The sequence below is a fragment of the Macrobrachium rosenbergii genome, chromosome 4 (genome assembly GCF_040412425.1).
Source record: "Macrobrachium rosenbergii isolate ZJJX-2024 chromosome 4, ASM4041242v1, whole genome shotgun sequence".
NCBI classification, from domain to species: domain Eukaryota; kingdom Metazoa; phylum Arthropoda; class Malacostraca; order Decapoda; family Palaemonidae; genus Macrobrachium; species Macrobrachium rosenbergii.
Genome location: NC_089744.1, coordinates 25,079,554 through 25,107,500, shown reverse-complemented (window position 1 = coordinate 25,107,500; position 27,947 = coordinate 25,079,554). Strand labels below are relative to the sequence as shown.

At 37.1% G+C, this 27,947-nt stretch overlaps 1 protein-coding gene across 21 annotated transcripts in view; it reads left to right on the top strand.

Annotated features, from left to right (window-relative positions):
- Positions 1-27,947, top strand: part of unc-13 — a 1,228,603-nt gene that overhangs the window by 1,148,666 nt on the left and 51,990 nt on the right. For 16 of the 21 annotated variants that reach the window (XM_067091652.1, XM_067091750.1, XM_067091731.1 and 13 more), the window contains 4 exons: positions 2,599-2,705; positions 8,741-8,882; positions 11,380-11,506; positions 27,404-27,723. In XM_067091652.1, coding sequence (XP_066947753.1) covers positions 2,599-2,705; positions 8,741-8,882; positions 11,380-11,506; positions 27,404-27,723 — 696 coding nt within the window. Of the gene's footprint in view, positions 1-2,598; positions 2,706-3,497; positions 3,605-8,740; positions 8,883-11,379; positions 11,507-27,403; positions 27,724-27,947 lie in introns of all 21 variants that reach the window. The other 5 variants (XM_067091742.1, XM_067091616.1, XM_067091584.1 and 2 more) reach the window with 1 other exon arrangement.

Below are 27,947 nucleotides of genomic sequence, written 5' to 3'. Positions count from 1 at the left end.
AAAAGTTACATATTTTAATTTTATATTTTAAATCCTATAATTTCGTCCGTATGATACTTGTTCTGGTCGGTTGTAAATTGCAGCAGTAATTGATGTCATGATTTTTTAACTTCCATGAAGCTATATTTTCTGCAATGCTTTGTTTCTTTGCTGCAAATTTCCCTTGCTTTAGTTGTAAATAACATCATCCTTTCTGTTGTTGCAAAATAATAGATATGATTAGATTTTCTGGCTGGTGCTTCATGATTTTATATGGGGGAAAACTTGCGAGGTAGCGAGAAAGAGAATATATTTTCCACAAAGCTGTTAAGCATTTTGCTTTCATTTTGAGAATTCTGTTCACAAAACATTTATGATTAATGTCAGCTGTAAAACTCGTTTTGCAAAGGACTGACTCATTTTTATTTATTCTGTAAAACTTTTCGCAAATTTTTTTTCCAGATTAAATGTAAGAGAGTTTTTAATTATTAATTTACTGTCCTGTGCATTGGGAGAGTATTTAGAGTATTCAATTCAGATTATTTGTAGTATAAGAGTATTCAGTTTACACTTGTGTATATTTTAGGTGAGATTGTGTATTTGTGGATGGTTGAGAATCTTGTGTATATTTTAAGTGAGATTTTGTATATGTGGATGGTTGAGAATCTTGTGTACGGTGAGCTTGTTTATATGTGGATAGTTGATATACTTGTGTATATTTTATGTGAGATTGTGTATATATGGATGGTTGTGATTCTTGTGTATATTTTATGTGAAATTGTGTATGTGGATGGTTGAGATTCTTGTGTATATTTTATGTGAGATTGTGTATATGTGGATGGTTGAGATTCTTGTGTATATTTTAGGTGAGATTGTGTTTATGTGGATGGTTGAGATTCTTTTGTATATTTTAGGTGAGATTGTGTATGTGTGGATGGTTGAGATTCTTGTGTATATTTTATGTGAGATTGTGTATATGTGGATGGTTGAGATTTTGGTGTATATTTTTGTGAGATAGTGTGTATACAGTATGTGGATGACTGAGATTCTGACTCGTTAGCCCCTTTTATATTTTGACTTGAAAGCTGTACATACTGTGAATTGCAGGCATGCCTAAGTTTATTCTGCGAATACGAGGCTCTAGATCTTTACATTTAATGTTTTTGTGGTTCAGCAATAGCAGTGTTAATTCAAGCAGTTACTAGACGAGGTTTAATTGTTGGAGTGAATAATAAAAAATCTTATGTAATATTGGCCTAAATGATCTATCATCCAATCTTGATACATACATTTCCATAATCACAGGTAATTTCAAAAATTTTTCTTCACGTTCCCTTTGATGTCGTTTCCAAGCCGAAGTGAGACTATATGAACATTATTAAAATCAGTATGCTGACCAATTCCTCTTGTTTATTTTCGTATACTACGAAACAAATTTTTTAGGAAAAAATAATTTTATTGCTTGGCTTTCTTATCCAAGGCGTAATACGAGCCTCTTTCAAGGAAGTTCTTCCACAGTGAAAGAAATGCGGAGTCATTTCAGCGATCAACTGAGGTCTGTTGACTTGCCTTATGCATGCATCTCTGAGCTGCAATTGTTTGATGGTGTGGATGCCAAGGAAGGAGTCCTTTTGTGCATTGGATATCTTTTAGGAAGAGAGAGAGAGGGAGAGAGATGTTTGAATTTTTTTATAAATGCTGTAGGATGAATGAAATATAAATTATAATAATTCAGGAGGCGAAAACAAGAGACATTCCATTTTGCAGCTTTGTTTATATGTGTCTTCAGGTGAAGTGTGTACTGTAGATAAGTACTTAACAAGGTTTTTAGTAATATTCATTAAATTACTGAATCTACTGAACTTATATATATGTAGATTTAGGTAGATTTAGAGCTTGATATATATTAACGCTTGTTTCCTTAGTATTCACAACATCAAGTTATGTTGTTAGTAAATACAGTATGAATATATAAAGTTATATAAATATAGAGTTGCTATGCTTTTAATCTCAGCTTTCCTAATGAAATATAAATTCACTTAATACTTCAATTGAAACAAAGGTATGGTGAGCATTTTACTTTGTTATTAGTATATTTCATTTCTTCTTCGATATGCTCAGTCATATCAAAGGTTGTGTCCTGTAATTTTAATTGTGTACTTTTGCAGTTGTCTCTTTTAAAGGAAAGCAGTTAAGAATTCTGTGAAATAGAAACGTGATTGCCTCTTCTTAATATTTAAGTTTTTCCAATGTTTATGTCTAATACCATTTTTACATGTTTACCTAATGTTTCTTAACAATCACAGCATGGATATCTCTCAACTTTCTCCATAGAAATAAGCTAGAACTTCTCTCCTCATTGCTTTGTCCTTCTCAAAAAAAAAGCTTAATCATTAAGAATGCATCTAAGAAGGCCAAACATCAATATCTGAAGTACTTAAGGACTTCTGATACCAATGTGCTAAGTATCTTCTTCCTGTTTAGTTTACTTATAAGAACATTCTCAATCAAGATATCAATCTTAACTATCACCTCCAATATCATTAACGGCCACTTTTAGAGCCCCTGTGATTCCTTTCAGTAGCAAGCAAAGTTGAACCTTATTTCTCTGGTAAATAGGGATGTCTTTGGCGTAGAGGAGAAGAGCCACGTTGGCCATATGATGTCGGTGAACCAGTCTGTGCTAGACGGAACCAGCAAGTGGTCGGCTAAGATTGCTATCACAGGTTTGTTGATGTCACTACCCCTCCAAACCCTCTGTCTCGCTGTCCCCATCTCTCCCAATTTTCTGTCTCTTTCGAAGTTTCCGTCCTCTTTATATTCTCTCCTTTCCTTTCTTTAAGTGTCTGCCATCTTTGTATGCATTGCTGCTGTTTATTTTCTACCTCCACACTCCCCTTCCCCGCTACCTCCTCTTTTCATTTCCTTTTCTTCTCTTTCTTACGCTGTTACGTGTTGTATCGTCTGCCTTTCGTGGTGACATCGAGCACGTGAGACTATGGACGCGAGTGAGCTTATCTAGACACCTCAAAGACAGATTTATTGTCAAATTTACTTCTACGTGGAATCATGCCAACACTGTAATCTCACTGAGACTGTCTGGTGTCCTCAAGTAGCTCGCTTTGTGCCCATACGAATGACGTGTTTTGTTCAAGTCCTCAGGGAAGTTATTGACGAAAAATGAGGCCGTCTGTGTTTTATGCCATGAGGTCCACGTGTGTGGAAATGACATGGGTAAATAAAAGTCACCTCCATCTCCGCCCCTCCCGCCCTCTTTAAAACCACTAGCTTCCCGTAGGACTGTTTTTCAGGAACGGACGCCAAGAGAGAGAAATCGACGACTCGACTGGAGCTGCCTCTACTCATTTCTTTTGTACTGTATTAGTGTTTTCTTCTTGGTCTTCTTAGTTGAGGCTTTTTTTGTTCTTTTTCTTCTATTTTCCTTTTTACTGAATGTTCGTAACGCTGTTGTGTAATCGCCTGTGTTTTAACCCGTGTTGAATGTACTTTTTCCACAGGATGACATTCATGGTGGATCCTGATACCCATATAGATACACTTGAGAAAGCAGAAGCTAGCGTTTTAGAAGGGACCTCCCATTGGTCTTGCAAGATTGCAACGACAGGTCAGGCAAAACATGTACATAGCATGGAGGGTGGAAGTATGTCGCAAAAACAGAACGCGAGAATGTCTCGTGCACTCTTATCACACTTTGTGAATGAATGAAGGGCAGGCACCATAAAGGAGAGTTTGTGCTTTAGAAAATAAGTAAAGGAAAAAACGTAAGGTGTCCGTGGCTCTTGATACTTCCATCCTCCTTGTCCCCACCACCCAACCAGTGCAACTTCGCTGTAGCCGCAGACATATCTACTATTTACTTCTACTGTAATCCCCCAGGCGGCAGCACCTGTAGTAGCATCCGACTGAATTATCTGAGCCAACTCGGTCTTATGATTTTCCTCCACTAATCCAAGATGCCCTTTCTGTCATCTGCTCTACGTGAGAGTTAACCCTCTCTGAGATAACCTCTCAGGATCCTTAGATCTAATCATCTGTGACTATCCTCCTGTTCTCATTGCTGCCTGCAATATTTCTTGACCAGTTTTACCATACTTCTGTCATTTCCTTAAGAGCTGTATCAGACTTTATGATTAGGGTAAGGCCATTTTTGTATTCTGTTTCCATTTACAAATACAGCAGTGCTATTCTTATTTTTCGCTTTAAAGTAGGAATTCCAAGCAAAACATTTTTACGAACTCTGAAGTAACATTATGGAAACTAGAAACTACCTCATGTTTTTCTTTTGTGGGGGTGTTGGGGCGGGGGGCTTGGTTGTCAGTTCTAGGGTTCATTAGATTTTTACAATACAAGGACTGAGAGATGCGACTTATTTTTGGTACTTTTTATGAGAACAAGATTTTTCATTTAGCGTAAGAAATAGAAAAATTCTTCACTAAACAAAAAAGGGCGAAACATTTTAGTTTTGCAAAGAAATTAATTTATAAGTGCAGCAGCTTTTAAAATGGATAACGGATTGTCACAGCCAGGAGTTTTTGATTGTGAACGACAGCATTACAGTGGCACGAAATGTAAAAGAGGCCGAGTATCTCTCACCTCCCACCGACAGTATTCAAGGAGGCCCTCCATACAGAGCAGATGACAGTTTGGACATGCTATAAACACCTTAGCTGGTTTGATGAACTGTGGATCATGCTTCGGGTAACATTCCCCCACCCCGCCCCACAGTTGGGGCACCACCTGGACGGGATTTTTGCCCCCCCTCCACCACTGATTTTGACATGAAGTTAACCTGCCTAAGAAAAATAGTCGCTTAAAGAATATTCGAAATAAACTTGAATTTTTCTTGTCTCATCACAATTTTTGGTGAGGGAGAATTTTTGTATTTTAAACATGTGGAATTTTTTTTTAAATTTTGATCATTTATACAAGAATTTGAACTTTTTTTTTTTTTTTTGTCCAAACGCTTACTAGCTAATATTTTGGGATACTTTTTTTTTTTTTTGAAGTGAGCAATACAGTGTTTGGGGCCCATTTCAGTGTAAATAAAGGCATTTTCGATAAACTGTCGATTAATTTCGGAATATTTAAAAAAAATTTCTGATTCTCGAGCTTCAAGAGTTGTTTACTGATTGGCTTGCTGGTTGAGCTTGGGAGTTTTAATAGCATGGCAGCATGTTAACTTCATGAATATAAAGTGATGAACGATATGAAAGAACCGGTCTAGAGAATAGATAGCAGTCAAATCTCTGTTGGTTTATACGGCATATACAGGCCGTATTAACACTTACAGTCATGTGTATACTGTATATATATGCATATATATATACAATACACACCAGTGTGTACATATATATATATATATATATATATATATATATATATATATATATATATATATATATATATATATATATATATATATATATATATATATATGTTTGAGATTTGATCTTCGAATCTTAAAGCTGAAATAGCAATGAAACTTTCACGAGAAAACGGCGTACATGTGAGGTATTGTGCAAAATATATCGGGATAAATGTAAAAACTTCAGTGATATCTGTCTGAAATTTTCAGTAAAGTGGGAAACAAATTGTAGGATATCGAAAGGTTATCATAACGATAGAGATTGCAATAGATTTAAATGTCGATAAATATTTGCATTTCTTGATTATGCATTTCATATGCCCTTGCATTTATTGGTTGTTGTCGAATAAAAAAAACACAGTTACCCAAGAAGCAACATTTAGATGAAACGTAGAATGAGGAGTTTTAGTCGTAGTCTTAAAAACATTAAGTGAGTTACACTCCCTAGAATCATATTTTAGATGCGTTTGTCATAAAGTATTATGCATAGTGTGAAGCAGAAGTAATTAGTCACAAAATCTGTAAATAACACTGCAAACAGAAAAGGTGGTGCTGCTCTCTAGTGACAGATAGAAAAGCTTGTAATCAGTGTTGGGTTGAGGGAATATTATAGTTCATTGCACACAGTAGATATTTACTAACCATACTAGAGTACAATACACTGATACAGTATCTAGTTGAGTAAATGAAATTAAGACGTGAATAAACCATGCTTGCTAGACACTTCTAGATTTGTAACTGATACAAAATGCTGTTTATACACATTGCTATGTCTGTACTGAAGATAGATCAGAGGGGGTCTCTAGACCTCTGTTGATCTATGTAGGATATCTATTATCTAGAACCGGAAATACGAGGTCCGCGTTCGAAAAAGCACGCATCACTCCACGAACTAGGGGGACATGCATCCGGACCCACCAGAATAGAAGCGGTTGGGGAAGTCATTTTAGGACCATTCTGGTATGAACGGTATGATTTTAGTAGGGGTCGCTCCGGCCTGCACAGTCTCTCATGCTCAAGAACGGTCCTCAAAATGCTCACCGCGATCCGGATACCATGGGCTGGAGTTGTAAGCCTTTTCGCACATGGCCATTTTCTATTTTGCATGAATATTGATTTCTCTTTCGTATTTTTTGACCACCAATTTCTTGTCTGATGAAGTGCACAAGTTTGAAAAGAAGTAGTCTTTGTGAGGTTTTCACGAGCTTCACATAGCCAAACTCTTCACTGATACTGCCATGCCATGGGTTTCCCTTTAACCACATCCTGAAACTCGTTCAGCTTATTTTCAGTATAAGGAGAAAACACCTCCGCGATCAGTTATTTATAGTGTAAAAAACCTTGAAGAGTACTTAAATTTAAATAACATTTTTGAGCTTTTCACAAACGTCTCAGTTATATTCAATATTTATTTTTGTTACTGGAAGCTAGTTAGCTATCACTGTGCTACGAAACATAATAAAAGTAAGTCAGCAAACTCGGGTTTCGTTTTTTTCATAGTAACTGTAGTGACGATAACGTGCAAATGTTGGAAAGCTTTTTACAAGTGAAATTCTGCAAGCCTGAGATTACCATATAGTCGTTATTATTCATTTATATCCACCACTTCGTATTTGATTGTTTTAAAGCAGTTTGGCTAACTCTATGGTTTCATTTTGGTTACAAGTCAATGGATTTCCTTCATTTTACATTTAATATCAAGAGGTTAATGAGCAAAGTCTTATAACGCGAAGAAGTCCTTTAAACACAAAACCACCAGACGACAGGTTGTTGGATCAAGGGAAATGCAAAATGGCAGTGTATTTTTTTAAGGCTCACTACCAGAGTTGTGCACATATCATATGGGGTTGTTTACCTCCAGGACCTTATATATACTGTAGGCTTACCTGCCTTCCTTTTCCTATGATTTATCTACTCTGCTTCTCCTTTTTGAATCCTAATTACCCTCTTCTGGCTATTATGAATTTTTAACTCAGGGGTAATGTCTAACCCTTTTATATACCTGCAAATTTCTCTCTGATTAAATAGTTTGATGATATTTAGTTTTTGTAAGTTACTGACTTGAATTTTAGCTAAAATTATTCAGCCGAGGTACTCACCACTCAAAGTTTCTTTCTCTCTCTCTCTCTCTCTCTCTCTCTCTCTCTCTCTCTCTCTCTCTCTCTCTCTCTCTCTCTCTCTCTCTCTCTCTTAACAGTTTTATGTTTCTTGATCTTTCATTTCATTGTCACAAGATGCCGGATTAAAATTTGCTGTTCACTGGATACAGCAACATAAGCATCTTATCACACTTTGAAAACAACTAGCCAACTAACTGTTTATTCCCCGTTACTCTGTTACTCTTAACTAATTATGTGGCAAAGAACGCCACTGCCTCCAAATACCCAGTGCCTATATTTCCGTGCCCTCCAACCATGTACCAAGATTTTACCTTTCTTTTACACTCCTACATTTGCATTGAGCTTAATGGTCCTGAACATACATTTAGTATTTTATCTTCCATTATCAAGTAATAAAGGGAACAAAAGACATCCAGTAGACACTAACTCACTTTTAAATTTATAAATTTTTCTTCCTATGCCAAACCTAGCCCCTCCAAACTTAGCCTTGTACATAGTATACATCAAGTATAACGAGTTCTATTTAATAAATTTGTCGTATTTCGTCTTCTTTTTCTGTCAGTACTAGAAACTATTTTCCAAACCGCTAATGAGAACTGGTGGATTTGATTTATATGTATGTATGTATGTATGTATTTATATTATATATGTATACATACATACATACACACTTCATCACATAACCATTTCGGTTTATGCTATATATTTTCACTAACAAGTGTACTTCATTCCATTTCTATCTAGAAATGTCTGTATGTTTGTATATCTCCATTTCCAAACATAAAGACTTTAGTTACATTATTTTTTCAGTAACATCAAATACAGTATTAAATGAGGCCACTTGAACCTATCTCTCTAGACATTCCTTACTCCATTTTTACCTTTGAAATAGTCGCTTACATTCGAGTTACTGATTCTAAGTCATCGTAAATATTAGGACAGTAACCTTCCTATGGTTGATTATTTTACCTTCAGAAGAACTTTTTCCCCTCTGTGTACTATGTAACAAAAGCACCCCGAGATATTACCTGTTTTGTCACTAAATTTCAGCCATTTTACATAACAAAGGTAATTTTCTATTTCGAAATAAAGTTCTTGAGGAAAGTATTTCCAACCCCTTTTTGAGATCATTTTAGAAGAAACACAGATCTGAAATTCCTCTCTCCTTTTCTTTCTGTTTCTCGTCTTTCACTGTGCCTTCGTGATTTCTGTGTGACCTATAATTGTAATGACTTGAACTGCCTCCCTTTTCCAGTCATCTGCGCCCAAGGTCTGATTGCCAAGGATAAAAGCGGCACCTCTGACCCTTACGTCACCGTCCAGGTTGGGAAAGTTAAGAAACGAACACACACCGTCCCGCAAGAGCTCAATCCCGTGTGGAATGAAAAATTCTACTTGTGAGTTTTTACTTACTATTTACTTCGAGAGTTTTAGTTTTCATTGGTTAGACTTGACTATCCACTTACAATAAGGTGGTTTTTTTTTCTGTATTATAAGAGGTTGATCATTGTTGCCGTTGTAATTTGAGTACCGGACTAAAACTTGGTAAGCTAATGTTTGTTGGGTTTTAGGTGATTGAACACTTAGAATTGAGAAGATATGATGTAAGAAGGATTGGTCGTTATCAGTTTGCGAGAATATTTTGTAACAATGTCAGATTCCAGGAAATATCCTTAGTAATGAAGTTTCATGATATGAGCAGAAGGACGCTGGATCGTTATGGATTATTATGATGTGGTAATATCATTGATCTAAATCTCGATCTGACAAAATATCCACAGAAATGGGTAAAGCATTTCGAGTGTGCAGATTACTTTTAAGTAAAACTCTTAATTCGAATTTACTTGCACTGTTTCTTCGAGTTGATAGCTTGAAATGTAGGCTGTCGTCTTTCCTGTATTATTTGTAGGTTACTGACAAACCATTTTATTAGAGATAACCCTGTTAACTCAGAATTCCGTAGAATATATGGATGTCTGAATGGGAAAGTGACCTCCAAATCCAATTAATAAACCCAGCCAGGTCTTTTCATCAGCTTTGTGCTGACCTTTGGACCAGGATATCCGGCCTGTCGAATTCTCTTGTCTGATTCCTCATATATTCTCATTTTCTCTCAACTTTTCTTGCTTCCCATGTGGTTCTTTATTTGTTTATCCATATTTCTGGATTTTAGCCATGTAAAATGTTTTCGTCATTTTTTGTCCTTCTTAGAGTCTCTACTAGCACTACAAGTCACTTGTGGTATTTATAAAGTTTTCATAAATTTTTGAATTTTATTTATCCTAGTATGTAATTGTTCATCATGCCTTACCGTGAGAATAGGTTATTCTTTATCAGAATTGACAGCGCCTTAAAATTTGATGTAGCTTTTCCTCACAGGTAGGTAGTAGATTCACCAGCGATATCGTATCCCACATATCCTCTGTGGAAATGAACAACCCCATGATTGCTTGTTTTGGCAACCCCTGATTTCTCTCCATAAACAAGCCTTGGAATTTTTCCAATTCCTCTATTTCTTGAATCTTATACCTTTCCGTCTTTTAAACTGAACGGTCCGTTTCTACCTGGTTAAGGCTGCGTCTTTGTCCATGCCTTCTTTCCTGCCACTCATACTTTTTCTAACGAAAAGGTAATTATCTTATATTTTGAGGAGGAAATGAAGCCTCTCATTGTAATGCAGTTCTCATGCTTCGTGATACTCCCCTCCATTCATTTCAGCTCTCCCCTCCCTGTTACATTTTGTAATCCTGCTTTCTAGTGAACTTCATCTCCTGTCCTCACGTCGAGGCTACCGCCATTCCTAATTAAATCTATTGTCATACAAGAGACTAATCTCCAAGGCTCCTCGTGGTGAAAAGGCCCCTCCCAGAGGTCACTGGGTGTCAGGGACCATCGACCTCATTTCTTCTTCTGTTTCCCGTCCTCCAGAATTCGGCCCTCGGAAGTCAGAATAATGGGGAAGATGGAGCAAGAGCTAAAACTAATGAGATTATTGTTGCTATTTAGCCTCTCTCTCTCTCTCTCTCTCTCTCTCTCTCTCTCTCTCTCTCTCTCTCTCTCTCTCTCTCTCTCTCTCTCTCTTAAAGAAGGATTTAGTATTAAGCATTTCTTATTTTTCGTTTCCTTCCAATGTATGGCACGGGGTTTCACCCATCTCATCATTTCATGTGTCTATGATACGGAAGTTGAATACCTGCCTGGTAAAATCGTCTCTCGTGGTCTTTTATAACATGGCGTTTCTTTTGTTCGTTCTGGTACAGAGTCTGCTCTCTTTCCTTCTTCTTTTGGCCTTTGGAACGGACACCTTGTATACCCTTCGTTTGTCTTAGGTCTTATTCTCTCTCTCTCTCTCTAAAGACAAAGCAGCTGTACTCGTTTAATGTCTTCATCTTGTATTCTGCCTCTACAGATTTCCGTTTCTGTACTTTACGGTCATCTTTTGAAAGTCAAAATGTTTCTCAGTAGTTATTTTATATGTGCAAGTACAGTTGGTAAAATATTATCATTTTGGCAGTATACGAGTAGTTATATATCTAGTTATTTTACATCAAGGATATTTAACATGAGAAACTTGCTTTATCCATTTCATATTTGCCACGAAAATTTTGATAACATTATTATTATTATTATTATTATTATTATTATTATTATTATTATTATTATTATTATTATTATTATTATAGACTAGTTATGATAAAATCACATCATTACGGTTGTTGCAAATATTATTATTATTATTATTATTATTATTATTATTATTATTATTATTATTAGTCTAGTTATGATAAAATCACATCATTGCGATTATTGTTGTATCATCATCTTCACCATCATCATCATCATGATCGGATATTGTCACTCAGCGTTTCTCTCGTTGCTATTTCCCTGAAACAGTGAGTGCCACAATTCAAGCGACAGGATAAAGGTACGCGTGTGGGATGAAGATAACGACATCAAATCTAAACTCCGTCAGAAACTCACCCGCGAGAGCGACGACTTCCTCGGCCAGACCATAATTGAGGTACGTGGAACAATTCTGTGTCGACATCATTTTCCATTCATGAGGGGTTACACATCTATGACAGCGTCAGCCTTCGTAAACACGCGATTATTTTTATCTGCCAGTTCCCCTTGAAATCCTACAGGTTGTGGGAGAAAGCACTGGAGGCTCCGTTCAAGTAATGGTTATTTAAGTTTTGTGAAGATTAATATGAGTTCTTTAAAGTCTACTGCTTAGACTCAGGTTTTAAATTTCACTAGAGTGGAATCTATATAAATAAAAATGGATGTATGTAGGTGTGCGTGTGTATGCTCCAGCATAACTCTGAAATGCACTGAGCAATTTCAACCAAACTTGGTATACGCATGACTTTCTTTCTGGAAAAGAATACTGTGGAAGAAAGACATCACTAGCATCAAAAGGGGTTGGGGTGGGAAGGGCTTCCCTGAAACAGGCTCTGCCTGTAGATTTAGTAACTAAATAAACTCTGCGGGTTTATTATACCTCATTTCGGTATACATATGACCTACTATCTAGAAAAGAATACTGTGGGGGTAAGACATCACTGGCACCAAAGGGGTAGGGGTGGGAAGGGGGTGACATGTGAAAGTAACCGAAAACGACAGATATTAATGTCTAATCCATAGTTTCGAGGTTGCTGAGATGATTAGTGACACTCCCGATGCCCTTTAAGTCCAAGTTCAGCTGCGATGGGAATGGGGGGTGAGAAGGGTGAAATGTTGGGCATTGTAATTGAAGCAACTATCTTATCAAGAAAGAGAGAGAGAGAGGGAGAGGAAGTGAGAGCGAAAGAGTAGAGTGGGTGTAAGGAAGAAGAAAGAGAGAGAGAGAGAGAGTAACTGTAGACGGGGTGTTAGAGAGGAGAGAGAGAGAGAGAGAGAGTTTATCAATTGTCATTCAGTTTTCCTGGGCAGCGCCGGGTTGCACAGCTAGTTTTTCAAATAAAAAACAAACCGTGGCTCTACTTCTGTATACAGATTTATCCTCCTTAAACCAAAAATCAAACACCCCCCAAAAAAATTCATTGAGAATCATCAATATCTGTTATAGATCTCGTGGACTGAAAGGAATAACAGACAAGCAAACAAATATGCACAGGAGAATAGAAAACTCCCAAAGAAGAGAAATAACACGAGAATATAACTCCCAAAGAAGAGAAATAACACGAGAATATTTTTGGTTTGTCCTACATCCAAAACAGACAGGAGTCCAGGTGGGGCCCACGTTGGAAATTGGTGCAACATCTTTCCGCTGTTGTGGCGAATTTACTTCCCAAATCTTTGCCTTTGACCTCTTGTTGTGGTTGTTTTCCCATTTTAGAAAGGTCAGATGGCACAGAATGGGGTCACGAACGAAATTCTGAAAGGCTAAAAAGAATATATTTACACTTCCAGCGGCTGTGTTGTAATTCATTTCTTTTCTCTCTCTCTCTCTCTCTCTCTCTCTCTCTCTCTCTCTCTCTCTCTCTCTCTCTCTCTCTCTCTCTCTCTCTCTCTCTCTCTCTCGGTACGCTACTATTAATTTTTCCTTTATTGTTCTTTTCTTACTATATAATAGCTCTGTTCCCCCGAAAAGAGTAGAATATCTGGCACCATATTAGCACTTGTAATTAACCTTTACCGAATCGTGTTCGTTATATTTCTTGCATCTTTCCCAAAAAATTTAACCCGTATACTGACGCTTTACTTATCCTATCATAATTAAATCCTACCTCTTCCATTTCTGAATCCTGGTGCAAACACTTACTCTGTATTTAATCAGTGAAAGTCTTTATCATATTTCTTCTTAATCACTTTACTAACACTCCTGAATACTGTTAGTTCTTGCAGAATACCAGTTCTGACAGTTCTTGTATATCACCTTTACGTAACGCCTGTACTTAATGTTTTCTGGTTCATTTTGCTGCTGTGTGCCGGTCAATACAAATTCCTTATCGTAAAATTGTTGTGATTCGTTACTTTCAGTTTTAGTTTGTGTGCTAACAGAAACATATCCTGTATACTACCTGTACTGAATCTGAGAAATTTTAGATCCTGAATCGCTCCATTTCTGAATCCGAGTACTGTGCAGACTTCGCCGTGTTACGTCATTGAATACTGGTTTGGAAAATGTATGGGTAAGAGACATAGCAGTTTTAACATGGATTAAAAAAACCACCTTTCCATCTCACTAGCAAATGTTAACAAGAGCTCTTGAATACACAGTCGAAATCATTTACAGTGAAATCATGTGTTTCCTTTTTAGAGCCGCGGTCAAGTATGGATTAATTTTCAATTTGCAAATAAATCAGGTCATTTTATTTGTTAAGAAGTAGACAAGTACCGACTGAAATTTCAGAATGGACTTCCTTTTGTGATGTGATTGCAACCAGTAACCAGTAAAATTAGTGTTTTGGGTTGACGACCAGTTCATTAGTGTCATAATGAAGTCCTCATGATGGCAAAGCGGATCAAGGCTCTAATGATCTTAATTTCTTTTTTTTTTTTCGCAGTGTGTGGGGTGGGGATGGTGGGGTAACATATTTAATTCCCTTCAAGTTCGGTGAACCTCATAAACATGTTTGTTGTGTTCAGTGTTGTGTGTTTGTTTGTTTTGGAGTTGATTTTAGCGATTCCACTGAACCGAAGTTACCTAGTTTTGTATTTTTGTCTGAAGCGTGATGTTTTCCTCAGATGCGTTGCCGGAGTGTTTATTTGAAATGTGACCGGTATTGTCAAGCGTACGAAAAGTTCTATACTTGCCACATCTTAGAAAAATTCTATTTCTTGCATATAATACACCACCACTGACTTAAACACTCCACTTTGAAGGAAGATCGTAGTTGATTCTTTCTACGGAGAATGTTAATACAAATGAGACTGCATAAATCATCTTGAATTTACGTAAAAGGACGATGTTTTGAAGAAGAATACCAGAGCTTTATTTTTTGGTCTATTTATCACCACCCTTAAAAGTAGACTAACTCTCTTCCCCAGGAAATGATGTGGTCTCTCTCTCTCTCTCTCTCTCGGAAAGATTCTGACGTCAATGGAGGGCTAGTCGTGAAAGAGCAACCGATAACCTTGTTTCAAGGTTTTTAACAACCATGGGTCTCTCTCTCTCTCTCTCTCTCTCTCTCTCTCTCTCTCTCTCTCTCTCTCTCTCTCTCTCTCTCTCTCTCCCGCAATGATAGTTAAAACCTTTTGTACATTTCGGGGACCTGCAAGGAAAAAATGCATTTTTTAGCCATGAACGTGGCCACAACAGCCATGGAGTTGAACAAACTAGGCGATCAGAAAGATCTTGAAAACAGCAGCGGCCATCTAAACACTCATATTTTATCCTTTGAGTAAGAATTTCCCATCCAGGTGACTATGGCTTTTTTTTTTTTTTTTTTTTTTTTTCCTGTGAAAACAAAATGGAAATTTACAGTCCTACTCGAATCCACTAGAGACACTGCTGGCCTTATTTCCGATGCATTTACTTCGTTTCCCAGTATTCATTTCTGTTTTTTTCTCGGAAGGGCTACCAAACATAGGGGTTCCTTTCCAATGTGAATCGTTTGGCTCTCGAGGATTTGTGTGTTATTGGCGTCTTGACTGGTTCAAGCGAATAACTTGGCAGTTTTAATTGGATTCGGCTGGTTTTCTTTGCGTTGGTGTAACGTTACTTGCAAGGCAGTAGTCAAAAGAAATTATTATGGGAAGTATGTATGTTTTTTTTTTTTTCAGACAGTTGTATTTGTAATATTATTAAGGTTATGTCACAACTGCAGAGCTTTATTTGTTTCTGAATGTGTGCGGGATTCTACTTGCCTCATGTTTGTGAGATTTACCCACTTATGTCATGAAACAAGAAACGCTTTCCTCCACTCCCCATGGCGCTAAGAATAAGATTCCTAAACTGCTGTTTTTAAAACGATAAACATTTCTTGGTGGTCTCCTTTTCTGACTAAAACATAATGTATTTACTTCTAGCTTCAGTTCACACAATTTGTTTAAATCGTTGTTACCTCGTTCCTTGCTTTCGCCGGTTTGTTATTTATCCCAGTAACGTCATTACAACCACAAAGGCCATCAACGTTATTTTTTCTACTCTCGTTTGTACACTTCTACTGACGTAATGTTTTACAATAAACTTTTTCTTATCTACTTCTCTACGTCCGCAAGGAAATACATCTCGATAACTTTTTATGTTGCCGGTCAACGGGAATGTATTCCGTAACTTTTTTGTTGATCGGCGGGAAGTTTTTCCCTATTTCTCGCAGAGCGCTTAGTTCCTTTTAACTACTCTTGCTCAAATTACATTCTTCTTGTACCGCAGATAGGACACGTCTCAGCCCACGTTCTCTCCGGGAGATAGAGATCAGGTTTTTTCCCTCCTTCTTTTTGGCTAGACGTGACGTTTATTAAGCCTGATTTTTCCATAGGATAGTTTTTAATTTATCTCTGCCAGAAGTGAGGGGTTGCTACTCGCCTTTTGTACGTCGTAGTTCCTGCCTTTAAACTTTCCTCATTCTTTTCACATGTTAAATACTTCTCAGATTGCACTTTCTATCTCTTATGCAAAGGTTCTCTCTCTTATGGAAAGGATCTTGTTTATCACTTATTTCAAGAGCGTAAAATTGATACGGACTTTTCATGATTCCATATGTTGAATATTTCACCTTTATATTCGGTTGAAAATAATTGGACCCTCAGAGAACTCATACATTGTTATCTCTGCTTAAACAAGGTTAAGACATGTTTTTGTACAGTTGTAATAAGTTCTCTCTCTCTCTCTCTCTTTCTCTCTCTCTCTCTCTCTCTCATATCCTTCGAAAATGCTGTGCAACCTTTGATATATGGTCCATTTTCCATTCGTTAACGTAAAGAATCTTTCCCTTCTGTAATTCATCTTACTGCGCCGTTTATCTGTAATAGTTATACTGTACATATTTATCGTTTAAATGTATAGAGAATGATCGATGCATTATAAAGCAACTTTCTTTTATAAACGCATAGTATAATTTGTATTTGCTGTATGTTCACTTATTAATTTCGGTTACAATTTTACTAATTATTATTATTAGCCGATCCTCATAGACTTCATGCTATAATACCTGTACACCAGAACCATGATGATGACTTGTTTTTGATTCTGTTAAAATGCATTGACAGTTACTATATTAATTTAAATAGTTATCAGGGTATGTTACTTTTAATCTTGAAATATTTTCCAGCAGATTGAGTACCGAAAGCAAATATTCGCATATGAAGGCCGTTGATTATAGAGAAATTCATTACTCTGATACTAAATTCTCCTCCACGTTGTCTTCTAAATTAACATTTCACAGTATATTTAGATTTTTCTAGCTGCGCATGTCCTCCCTCTGGAGAGTAAATTCCTTCTAATGTTAACTTCACTGGCCATTTAAAGGCTAAAGTGGCATTGCGTACGAATTTTGTACCATTACAGAATTTGCATCGGAGTGGAAGGAAATAAACATTCCGAATCGTTTTTCCCAAAAACTCTGCTTGATGTTATCTACAGCTAACCTGCTTTGGGATAGAATCTGTGAAAGCGAAGACTCTAATTAAGTTTGCGGACCGCTTACAGACTTACAGAACTTACATAATCTTTATTTCTGTATTTCATGGGTGTCCATGACTATATTAAGTTAAGGTCGTGCATCATTTGCACGTCTTTAAATAACAATTTTTGTTATTGTTGTTTATGTTTTCTTAAGTTGTTTAGCTATGCAGTTGTGAAAGCATTGATATTTGAATCTATTAATCTTGCAAAAAACGCCTGAACTCCTTTTTTCCTGGATTTTTCCTCTGCCTAGTATCGCTCGAAGAGCGAGTTCCAACCATTTAGGAAATTCCAAAATGGAATTTTTATCTCTTGCGTTGAAAATTGTTTCTCGATACCGGCATTAAAGGAATTGTGAAGGTTTTGCAAAAATGCGATGAAATGGTTCTACACCGGATGATGTCACCTAATCCTCAACCTTATCTGATACTCGCATAATTTTCTTTGTTAGTATCCAGATGGCGCTGGAATAGAGTGTGCTCCAGTATGCATGATTCATAGATACATACACACACACACATATATATATATATGTGTGTGTGTGTGTGTGTGACAGCAAAAGTTGAAAATGTACCTAACTATGAAATTGGCAAACTCGTTTCTAAAACAAACGCTCACATGTACAGTATAATCCTTTTTTAATTCATAGCATTCCGAAAAATAAACTCGAAAAGATATGCCTGATGAATGTATTCATTCTCTTTTTGAACAAAGAAACGCAGACCGTATTTCCTGTTCTTAGGTAATGGTGATGTTTAAAGGCGATAAGATAATGAAATTGTTTACACCGGGACCTCAGCCGAACTTTCCAGGGAAATCCTCCAGGAAACTTTCTTATCACCGAGACGACGCTTGGCCTACAAACTTCGACGAAGAGAGCTGCTCACAAAACATCTTCACGGCGTTGGAGTTTTCTCTCCTCATTATGTAGCGTTTATGAAAAGCAGACCTGAGGCCATGGAAAATGTGTGTGCATGTGCTCTCGTGCTCGCGCGCGTGTAATACAGTTATTCTTGGCGTTATGAAAAGATGTAATGTCCGACACTGAGTAGTCATAAAACTTCCCCAGCGTCGTCGAGTTGGCAGTTCCCTGTCATTTGTGTCTTTGCGTCTTTGTTATGCATAACCCAATTTCTGTACATATACGAATAATGACATTTTACTTTAAGATTTACGAGGTGGCAGTGACATACGACTTAAGTAATGACGGTGAGAGGCAATGAAGGACGACGGGGATGGGGGCGGATCATCATTAAACATGGCTTCAGGTTGCATTGATAAATAACAGAGAATGACCTTCGTTAATTCGGCCAATGATACGTTGTCCCCGTTAGATGTCATGGCTCTTTGTACTGTGATGGTAGTGTAGCTAGAATCCACCTCGGCCAGGAGGAGGAACTCGATACAAGATCTAACCTTACGGTTCTCTTTGTTTATTGAGATTTAAAAAACGTATTTGTGTTAATGTTGGCAAAACAAGCGCAATTATGTTAGGAAATCAAGCTTTATATCAATGTGATAAAAGAACTCTTCCCCTCCCCCCCCCCCACCGAAAAAGAACGCGTGTTGCAGTACACATCAGTTTTTGGAAGAGGAGTAGGAGGAAGTTTCGTCTGAAACGGAAGGGGCCTGGAAAAAGCAATTAAAACCTGCCTTGTTAGAGATGAGATTCAATTATGCAAGTAAATGGAATTAGCTCCATACAAGCCTGCCTCTCGAGTGAAAATTGTCTGCGGTTGTTGATGCCAGATTTCATCACAAGAGAACATATTTCTCTCTTCTTTTCTCTCTGTTTCTATTTAAAGAAACACATACACACATACGAGTTTGTGCGTGCTTGCCTTAATGTTCTGTTTAGTACGTCAACGAAATATACACATCCTCCTGTAATTAACAGTGAAAAACCTGAAGGAAAACCTCTCTCTCTCTCTCTCTCTCTCTCTCTCTCTCTCTCTATCTCTCTCTCTCTCTCTCTCTCTCTCTTTCTCTCTCATTTTATCCCTTTCATTCCAATCTAATCGCCCACCTTAAAAGTCATTAACAGCTAAGGACCTGAAGCAGTCATCCTCTTCAATTGTTGTTATTAGCAAAGCGAACACCTGGAGCCCTTTCTTAAAAGCCCCTTGCATGCAGAGCCATTGTAGAGTCGCTCAGAGAAATGAAATTATCGATGATAATAATAACATTTATCCGGTCCATTATGTGAAAACTCCGTGAACTCAAGTTTGTTAGTCGCGCTGGCGCTTTTTTGTAAGAGACTTCATTGTATCGTTACCATTCATCATTGTGTTCATTGGGGCGCGGCCGTCAATCCATTCCCTTTGAATTTCAGCTTTTATTGTCTGCTTTAATATCACACGGGTAATAATATAACGCGACTCGTCTTGTAAAAGAATAGCATTGCATCATTGTAAGCTCATATGTCAGAGTTTCATAGATTGTATAATCGTCGACATACTATTTAGTCGATATGGTTTATTGATTTTCTTTTTCATGGAATATACCGTAATGTAGTGTTGCTTAGTAGTTTAGGATATATACCGGTAATCCACACACTAATTATAATTGAACCAAAATTAGAAGGCTCCAGGAATGGAAATAAAATACATTGTGACTGCTTGCACAGAAAGATGTCACGAAAGAATTGCAGTTTTATTCATGTAAGTTTTGACCCTATTCTTGTGGGTTCAGCCATTGAGTCTTTTGTACCGCTTAAGGAGGATTTCTGTTTTTTATCATGGAGAAGACAAGGTTCAGGTGTAAACGAACGTCTGTTATTTGATGCTTCTTATTCATAATTATGAACAGGCACACATCCATTGATACATGATTCTTTTCCTCTCATACACGTGTTATAGAAACAAACTACAGCATATCATAGCGCAAATGCCTAATAGTATCGGGCACGTGTAAAAATAGTTATTGGTATGTACAAAATATGTAATTAAAAAAGAATTTCCAGAAACTTTCTAGGCTCATTCAGTTTGGCGCATACTATTGAAGCTCATTGTCTTTGTTGTTCCAAATCTGGATGGATACTCTTGGGTTTTTCTGTGGTTGTATGTACTGTATGTGCATTTGCAGAAGTTGGATCTTTTCTGTAATCCCAATTACAGAAATCTAGTCTTTTGTAGTCATGAGTATATGATTTAAGTTTCTTTTATAATTTTAAATGTTGAATAAATTCTGAGTGCTGACATATTTTGAATTTTAGAGATCGCTCTAAGTGGAGCAGAAATGTTTAAAATTTATTTATGATACGTCTCCTAATCCACCATATGAGATCGATTATCGTTCTCATTCCTTAATGTTTCCTTCGTGTATATATTGTATCTAATTGTATTGCCGCCTCTTTTTTATTGTTTTATTTCTGTGTTACCTATTTACTGTTATACATGTTGTAGTGGTGGATCCCTGTTAAACAACTTTTTATTGTTTTGTTCAAGTCTTACTATTAATTATCGTCATATCTCCAGTCCTTAGAGAGATTAGCATTATGAATAACTTAAAACGTATACAGTATACCTTACATGCTGCTTTGGACGCCCCCCCCCATACACACACACACGCCATACACATACCAGCAATTATTCTCTGTAATGAAGCGTTAATAACGTATGAAGCATTGGATTACCTCGGCTATATAGTATTACGTAACTGTCATTGCACGTGGAACATAGTTTGTTTTCTCCCTTCAAACGATATTGTCTTTTACATGTACAATCCGTAGGAATAATCTCTTGTTTAAGAGGAAACAATCAATTTAGGAATATTACAAATCCGCTTTGATTTATCCGGTTGATTTAGGGCTTTTTTTTTTATGCAGCTATGTACACGTGAAATGAGAATAAAAAGAATTACATGATCTTAATAAACCAGTTCCCATTCTTATTTTACAACCGAGCAGACATGTTGAGAAACAGGCGGAAGTTTTTGTTTATATAATTTTACGTACACCAATGTACTCAGTATATAGCTGCATATCTTGTAAAGGATTATTCTCTCTCTCTCTCTCTCTCTCTCTCTCTCTCTCTCTCTCTCTCTCTCTCTCTCTCTCTCTCCTTACTTGGTTTGCTTATTATTTCTCACAGTTGAGATTATAGTCTTCATATCTGATTCTCGTCGTAACCTTTTTCTTCCCCATTCTTGACGCCGTTTCTCTTTTATTATCTGCCTCTGTTTACCTGACAGTCTTCCTGTTCTTGTTTATTCACTCCTCTATTTTTCTCATTATTAACTTTTCTTACTTCGTTCACTACTATTTCTTTCCGGTGATATTGATTCCACTAACCTCGTATTCTTAAGCGTTTCCTCAAAATTTGTTGCAGTATTGCATTCTTTTTTTATCCATATATACGTTTTGTCCATTCCTTCTCGTCATCATCGTTTTGCGTTCCCTCTCTTCCTCACTGCATCTCCCTCTCTCTCATTACCATCCTCTTTAATTCCTTATCCATTTTCTCCACCCTCTCCCATTATCTTCATTTTTTTTTATCTATTTTCTCCGAACCTTCTCCACCATAGCCACCTACTTCAATTTCGTATCGATTCCAATCGTTCTCTAATTGTGACTAGATTTTCCATTGGCGCTGATAACCGTGACGTTGTATGACCAAAAACAAAAAGAAGAAAGTGAAGATGGCGGTCTTGGTCTTCGTTGTCATCCATTCTCGCCGTCTTCCTCATTGTAATTATCTCCCAGCGGCTGCATCCAGTCCCGAACTCCTTTTGAAGCTGCTAGGCCTTTGAGAGCGGATTAATTAGGATGATCGGGATTAATTAATTTACAATTGGAGAAGACAAACCAGGCGCCTTTTCCTCTCGTGGGGGTCTGCCTTTGGAGATTTGTTTGTGCGTCTGTTTGATTTCGGGCAGATCCAAGGTCCTTTCAGTACACTCGGAGTAAATGTTAAAGGACCTTGGGTAGATCATTGTTTGTCCAGATGATCGGTCTTAAACGTTTGCCTGTATAATCGCTGACTGGATTCTCTTTTCTACAGATAATTGCTTTCTGGATAACTGTTAGATCCATGCTTCCGTTCCCCTTGTGCATAGGGGTATTCGTTATATACTTTGCTTATCGGAAGATCCTTTCCATTACTTTTTATTTTTATGTTGAAGAGGGTTCCCGCTCATTCTTTCTTTTCAAATCATAACTGTTTAATATTTTGAATTAGGTTTTTGCTTTTATCTTTCAGTCATCTATTTTGATAATTGAGCTCTAATTTCAATTATAGCCTTGGAAAATATTTCTATACTTTAATTAGTCTGTGGGTTGTCAAGTTGCTATTGCCATTTTCTTGCAGTGGGATAATTATTCATGACCTTGAGTTCCACTTTTATATTTTGGCTTTGGTTTTCCTTACATTTTTGTCGTGTAGTGTGATTACCTTTTTATATTTGGCTTGCAAGCTTATACTTTCATTTTTAACCGGTATCATGAATTCTACTTTGTGTATAGGACTTTCACTTCCAGTGTTTTTCTTTGGAGTAAACCATTCTACATTTTTTGTGCTGGATGCTTTATTTCCCATTCGCTTATTGGGCTGTCCCATTAAGATACTGTTTATTGTGATACCTAATCGGAGTTTATTGAGCTTATTTTACCCTGGCTGTTGGAGTACTAGCTTCAGCTATACTGTATTTCCATTGTTTTTCCTTCTCGGTATATCCCATTGTGATCTGTTCTTTGGCAGGCTTACGCAGAATTTTGCTTGATCTATAACACTTATGTTTTTTTTTGGGGGGGTGGGGGTTGAGAGGCAGAGTTAGTCTCGAATGTTAGTCATTGCATTTTTTTTTATTTACATGGGCGTCTTGTGTTATATTATTGTCGTTAAACCGTATGCCATATTTTGTTGATAGAAATTTATATAATATCTCTTCTTACATATTTTGGTTTTGACCTTTTCACTATGCAGTAATCGCATAGGCGTCCCAATGTCGTTTCATAGCTAACACGAGAAAGAGAAAGTATTAAAAAGATGGGCCAAAGTCAGAAGGAAGTAATAAATCCTTTCCTCAGAAGATAGGAAGTTATAGGAGCGAGGGATAATGGTTTTTCTCGGAGGATTTTTACTCAGATTTCATGAACTTTGATTTACCGTTGTGAATTGTTTCCTCAAATGAGTCATTTTGCCTTTTTGTACGTAGTGATCTTTTTAATATTGTTTAATGCTGGCTTTCTTTCTCAGAGTTACCATTTTTCAGTTTTAAAAAGATGCTAGCAAGCTTTATCAAGGATTCGACATAACTTCACTTATCAGTTAAGTTATTTGATTTTCATACTATACAAAAAATATTTAGGAGTGAGAGGCCTTTTTTCGATACAAATTCCAAGTTCCATTCGTTCGGCTATCCTAATTTGATTTACCCTCATGTGTTACAGATATATGGAGTGTTATATACAATTATATATATATAATATATGTGTGTGCAGCATAATTATATTTAGTCAGATTGAATAAACTGCCCTTTTTCCATATGCGTTCGTTTTTATCCGCTCCGTTGCACACGTATGGAACATGAAGAGCATCTATAGAAAACGGGAAATGATGCCATACCCTCCCCGCAGTTCTACACACTGAAAAGAACTACTGTATATATCAGATCTCTCTCTCTCTCTCTCTCTCTCTCTCTCTCTCTCTCTCTCTCTCTCTCTCTCTCTCTCTCTCTCTGAAATTATGTGGCAGAAACGTCAGTGGAAGGAATATTAAAGAGAGAAAATGAAGTGAATGTTGTTGTTATTCTTTAGAAAACGAGATGAAAGGAATGATAAAAGAGCGTCTTTTGATGAGATAGTTGGTTAGAAGAACCTGCATTAATGTCTATCGAAGTAAATAGTTCTCAAGGGTACGTACATCCCCATACTTACATACGTATTTATACATGTGTGTATATATATATATATATATATATATATATTATATTATGTGTGTGCGAGTAATGTCCCTTTTAGTTAGCCGTACTAAAGTATGCAATTTGGTGCATGATAATGGATCTAGTAGCTACGTTGCAAATAAGAATTCAGCTTACTTCATTATGAGCATTGCATATTGATTAGATACCTTTCTGTACAGAACTTTCACGTCTCTCTCTCTCTCTCTCTCTCTCGCTCAGACATTCCGTGAAAACACACTCGCCTTCCAGTTTTCTAAGTTTATCCAAAGAAAATTTATATCACGCCATTTTTTGTACTCTTATTTTGTAAAGGACAAGGGGAATGCTTATTGATTCGACTATAAAGAAAAGCTGTTACGACTCTTTGATGCAAAATTCCCTGTGGATAATTTTTTGTTACTTCCCAGCAGCCATGGTTATCAACCGTGGGGAGAGAGAGAGAGAGAGAGAGAGAGAGAGAGAGAGAGAGAGAGAGAGAGAGAGAGAGAGAGCGCGAGCGAATGCCTTCGATTGTGTTTTAATCATGAACCTATATATTTGACGTGGAGTAGAACCAGCTGATGAACTCGACTGGGTTCGATCGGGTGTGTCTTCTGTGAAAAGAATTTTTTCAGTGCGCGAAGTTGACAGGTTACACAAACGAAGTCGATTCTGCGTGAAAAACAAAAGAATGGAATTGTTAATGTTCACCCAATTACCGTGTATAAAAAGTAAAATATAGTGTAGGTTAAAGGTGTTTAGAATTTACACACAAGTTAAGATGTGCAGCATTGTTAAGATTGATACACGTACCGCAATTAATCGATGGACAAGATAGATAGTTGTGAAGGAGAATACACTTGTGTCTAAGAACAGTCATAAAAAGACGTGAATGAAATTTGTCTTGGTCATTTACTTTTATTGCCCTAAAGCACCCGTTTCTGGCCATACCATCTAGGTCACTCCAGGTAACTCAACCTAAGCATGATATCGGTCGCGCATTATCGAACTACAGTGAATACAATAAAAACACAAGTTCGAGGAATAGCGTATAATTCACAAACATTAATGAGACATCACGACGCCTCTTCTGTGTCGATAATAGAGCGTTTCCACAGGAGAGGCGAGACAAATGTTTCGAAACACTGAATTTTATACCCCGAAGTTTCTTTGTGTACCCAAGTTTCCTCGGTAGTAAACGCTGTACTTTGTATAGAAAATTCATGTTGTGATTGTGTTGATACTCCCGTTGAATTTTAGTGCTCATATTGCCTGTAGCTCTGTTTTAAACACACACAAAAAAAAAATGTAAGTATACCTTAGTTTAACCAGACCACTGAGCTGATTAACAGCTCTCCTAGGGCTGGCCCAAAGGATTAGATTTATTTTACGCGGCTAAGAACCAGTTGGTTACCTAGCAACGATACCTACAACTTATTGTGGAATCTGGACCACATTATAGCGAGAAATGAAATTCTATCACCAGAAATAAATTCCTGTTATTCTTCACTGGCCGGTCAGAGATTCGAACGCGGGGCCAGCAGAGTGCTAGCTGAGAACGGAACCCACCCTCCCAAAGAGGAACTATAAGTCTAGGGATAATGTATATCTGTATATGCATTCAATTTCATACTGGTATTTCTGTACACCTTAGTGTATACGTGTCATAATAGCTAGCTTGTACATATAAATATGATTAAACTATATGCCTTCAGTTTTGTATGAGACTGGAATTTATACACAACACACCCATTTCAGGATGAATAATTATAGAAACTGTTTAGAGTCCATTGATAGGGAGACAGTAGACCATTAGGAAAGAGCTCTGATGAGATAAACCTAGAAGCCAGAAGAAAGTAATGGCTTAATCTGCTCCTGTGACACAACTGAGACTCGCAACGGTTGTAATGGTTTCTCGAAGGCTTCCGGCATTCAAATTGTCGAGCATAGTGCGCAATTCGAGAAGGCACAGCACTTCCGTCCTTTTACACGAGTTGTTGACAACATTGACGTAATGGTATCTTACCAAATGGGCATATCTGCCATTATAGTTTCCGAGTGTCTTTTTCTTGTAAGTCATCATACTAAATACTTAAGTTTCATTTGTCCATTGTGAACGTTCTAAGAAATTAAATACGGATAAGAATAAAATTCACTGTCATAATTCACTTCCTAATCAAAATGAGTGGATTATTAATTTACAGAATTTTAATTTTAGAAACATGAAAGCTTTGGTGATAAGGCCACCAAAAGTTTTTTTCTGAATATCACCTGTCTAGCATTCGACTGCCCCTGTGTTTTTAGAACCTCTGAATTACATTACTGATTTCTCTTTGTACGTTCGCCATCCAACCAAAATTACAAACTGGGAGCTTTGGGCCGTTACTGAGAGCCTGTACCTCATCTAAGCACATGTTGGAAGCCTGTGGGTAGTCAATATTTGCTACTTAAATCTGTGTTAGAGCAGCGCCCTTTGTCATTGGACTTAACGTATTTGACCCTGCATTGATTATCATTACGTAACAAACGTGTATAGAGTAGGAAGGAATTATTAAGATTCTGTGTTCTGTTTAGCCTTTTATTTCTGTTCTGCTTTTTTTTTGTATCTTGCCTCGTCCTTGTAAGAAGCAGTAATAACAGAACGTCTTTTTTTGGCCTTAAATGTGTGTATTTTGGGGCTGTTCTGAGGTAAGCGTTCAGTGTTTGGGTCACATCAGCCGTTGTTATTTTGTTTGCTTTCGTCATTGAAGGAGAATTTAGCGTTTATTTTTCTTTTCTTTTCTTAATAATTCAAATAGGTCACGGCAGTTCGCTAATCATGTGTTTATGCTTGATACGATTAGGTTTAGATTTCTCCAGTTAATCGGCCTTAACCGCAGTGGCCTTGAATTCGCTTCAAATTGTGCTGCTTGATGGATTTTCTCCTCCTCTCAGTTTTGTCAAAAACGGAATATACAACAGACGAGTTTGAACATTAATAAGATTGTTTTTTTTAAGTCTTTTGAAATTTGGATTTGTCCATTACAACATAATTTTGGACTTGGAAAGTTTCAGTAATTTTAGATTTTTTTTCTTCTATAAGCAGAAGATGATATTGAAATGATACCTGTTTTCCAGCGTAATCTAGAAGTAGACTAGTGATCGAAATTTGTGTATCATTTCGTTTACTTCTAACTTTTATTCTACACTGGTTTGTTATTCGCTTTACCCCAATGACAACATTGTTCTCAAGTACTTTTATTATTATTATTATTATTATTAAGTGTAATGTAGACTCACACAAAGCTATTGAGCAAACTAGAGGGACATTGCCCTGGCTTACAATGTTTCACAAACTAGAATGGTCTTATATGAAGAAAAGGATCTGCTGGAATTTTTCTGCTTGTTCCGTTATAGGTATCATATTTAGAACTACACGTTTGAAGTGCGTACATGAAACATGCAACTTACCAATGTATTTCCCAGGTGCGAACTCTGTCGGGCGAGATGGACGTCTGGTACAACCTGGAGAAACGAACAGACAAATCGGCGGTGTCAGGAGCCATCCGATTACACATTTCTGTGGAAATCAAGGGTGAAGAGAAGGTGGCTCCCTACCACGTTCAGTACACCTGCCTCCACGAAAACCTCTTCCATTACCTGTCAAAACTGGAAGGCGGCGCTGTCAAGTTGCCCCAAGCGAAAGGCGACGACGCATGGAAGGTCTACTTCGACGATCATGCTCAAGACATAGTGGATGAATTCGCTATGCGTTATGGCATCGAGAGCATTTACCAGGCCATGACGTGAGTTACTGGCCTTCTCGCAATTAGTCCATTTAGTGTGCCTTTTTTCTTCTTAAATGACTGATGTTATAATTATGATTATTGTTCGAACTGGTGCCGGTGATATTTCTGATGACCGTCTCTCACTGTTATTTGTCAGATTTGTTTCTATGATTTTTTTTTCAATGGTAACAAAGATCATAATTATACAAAATAATACGTAGGAACTAACTCAGATTTTACAT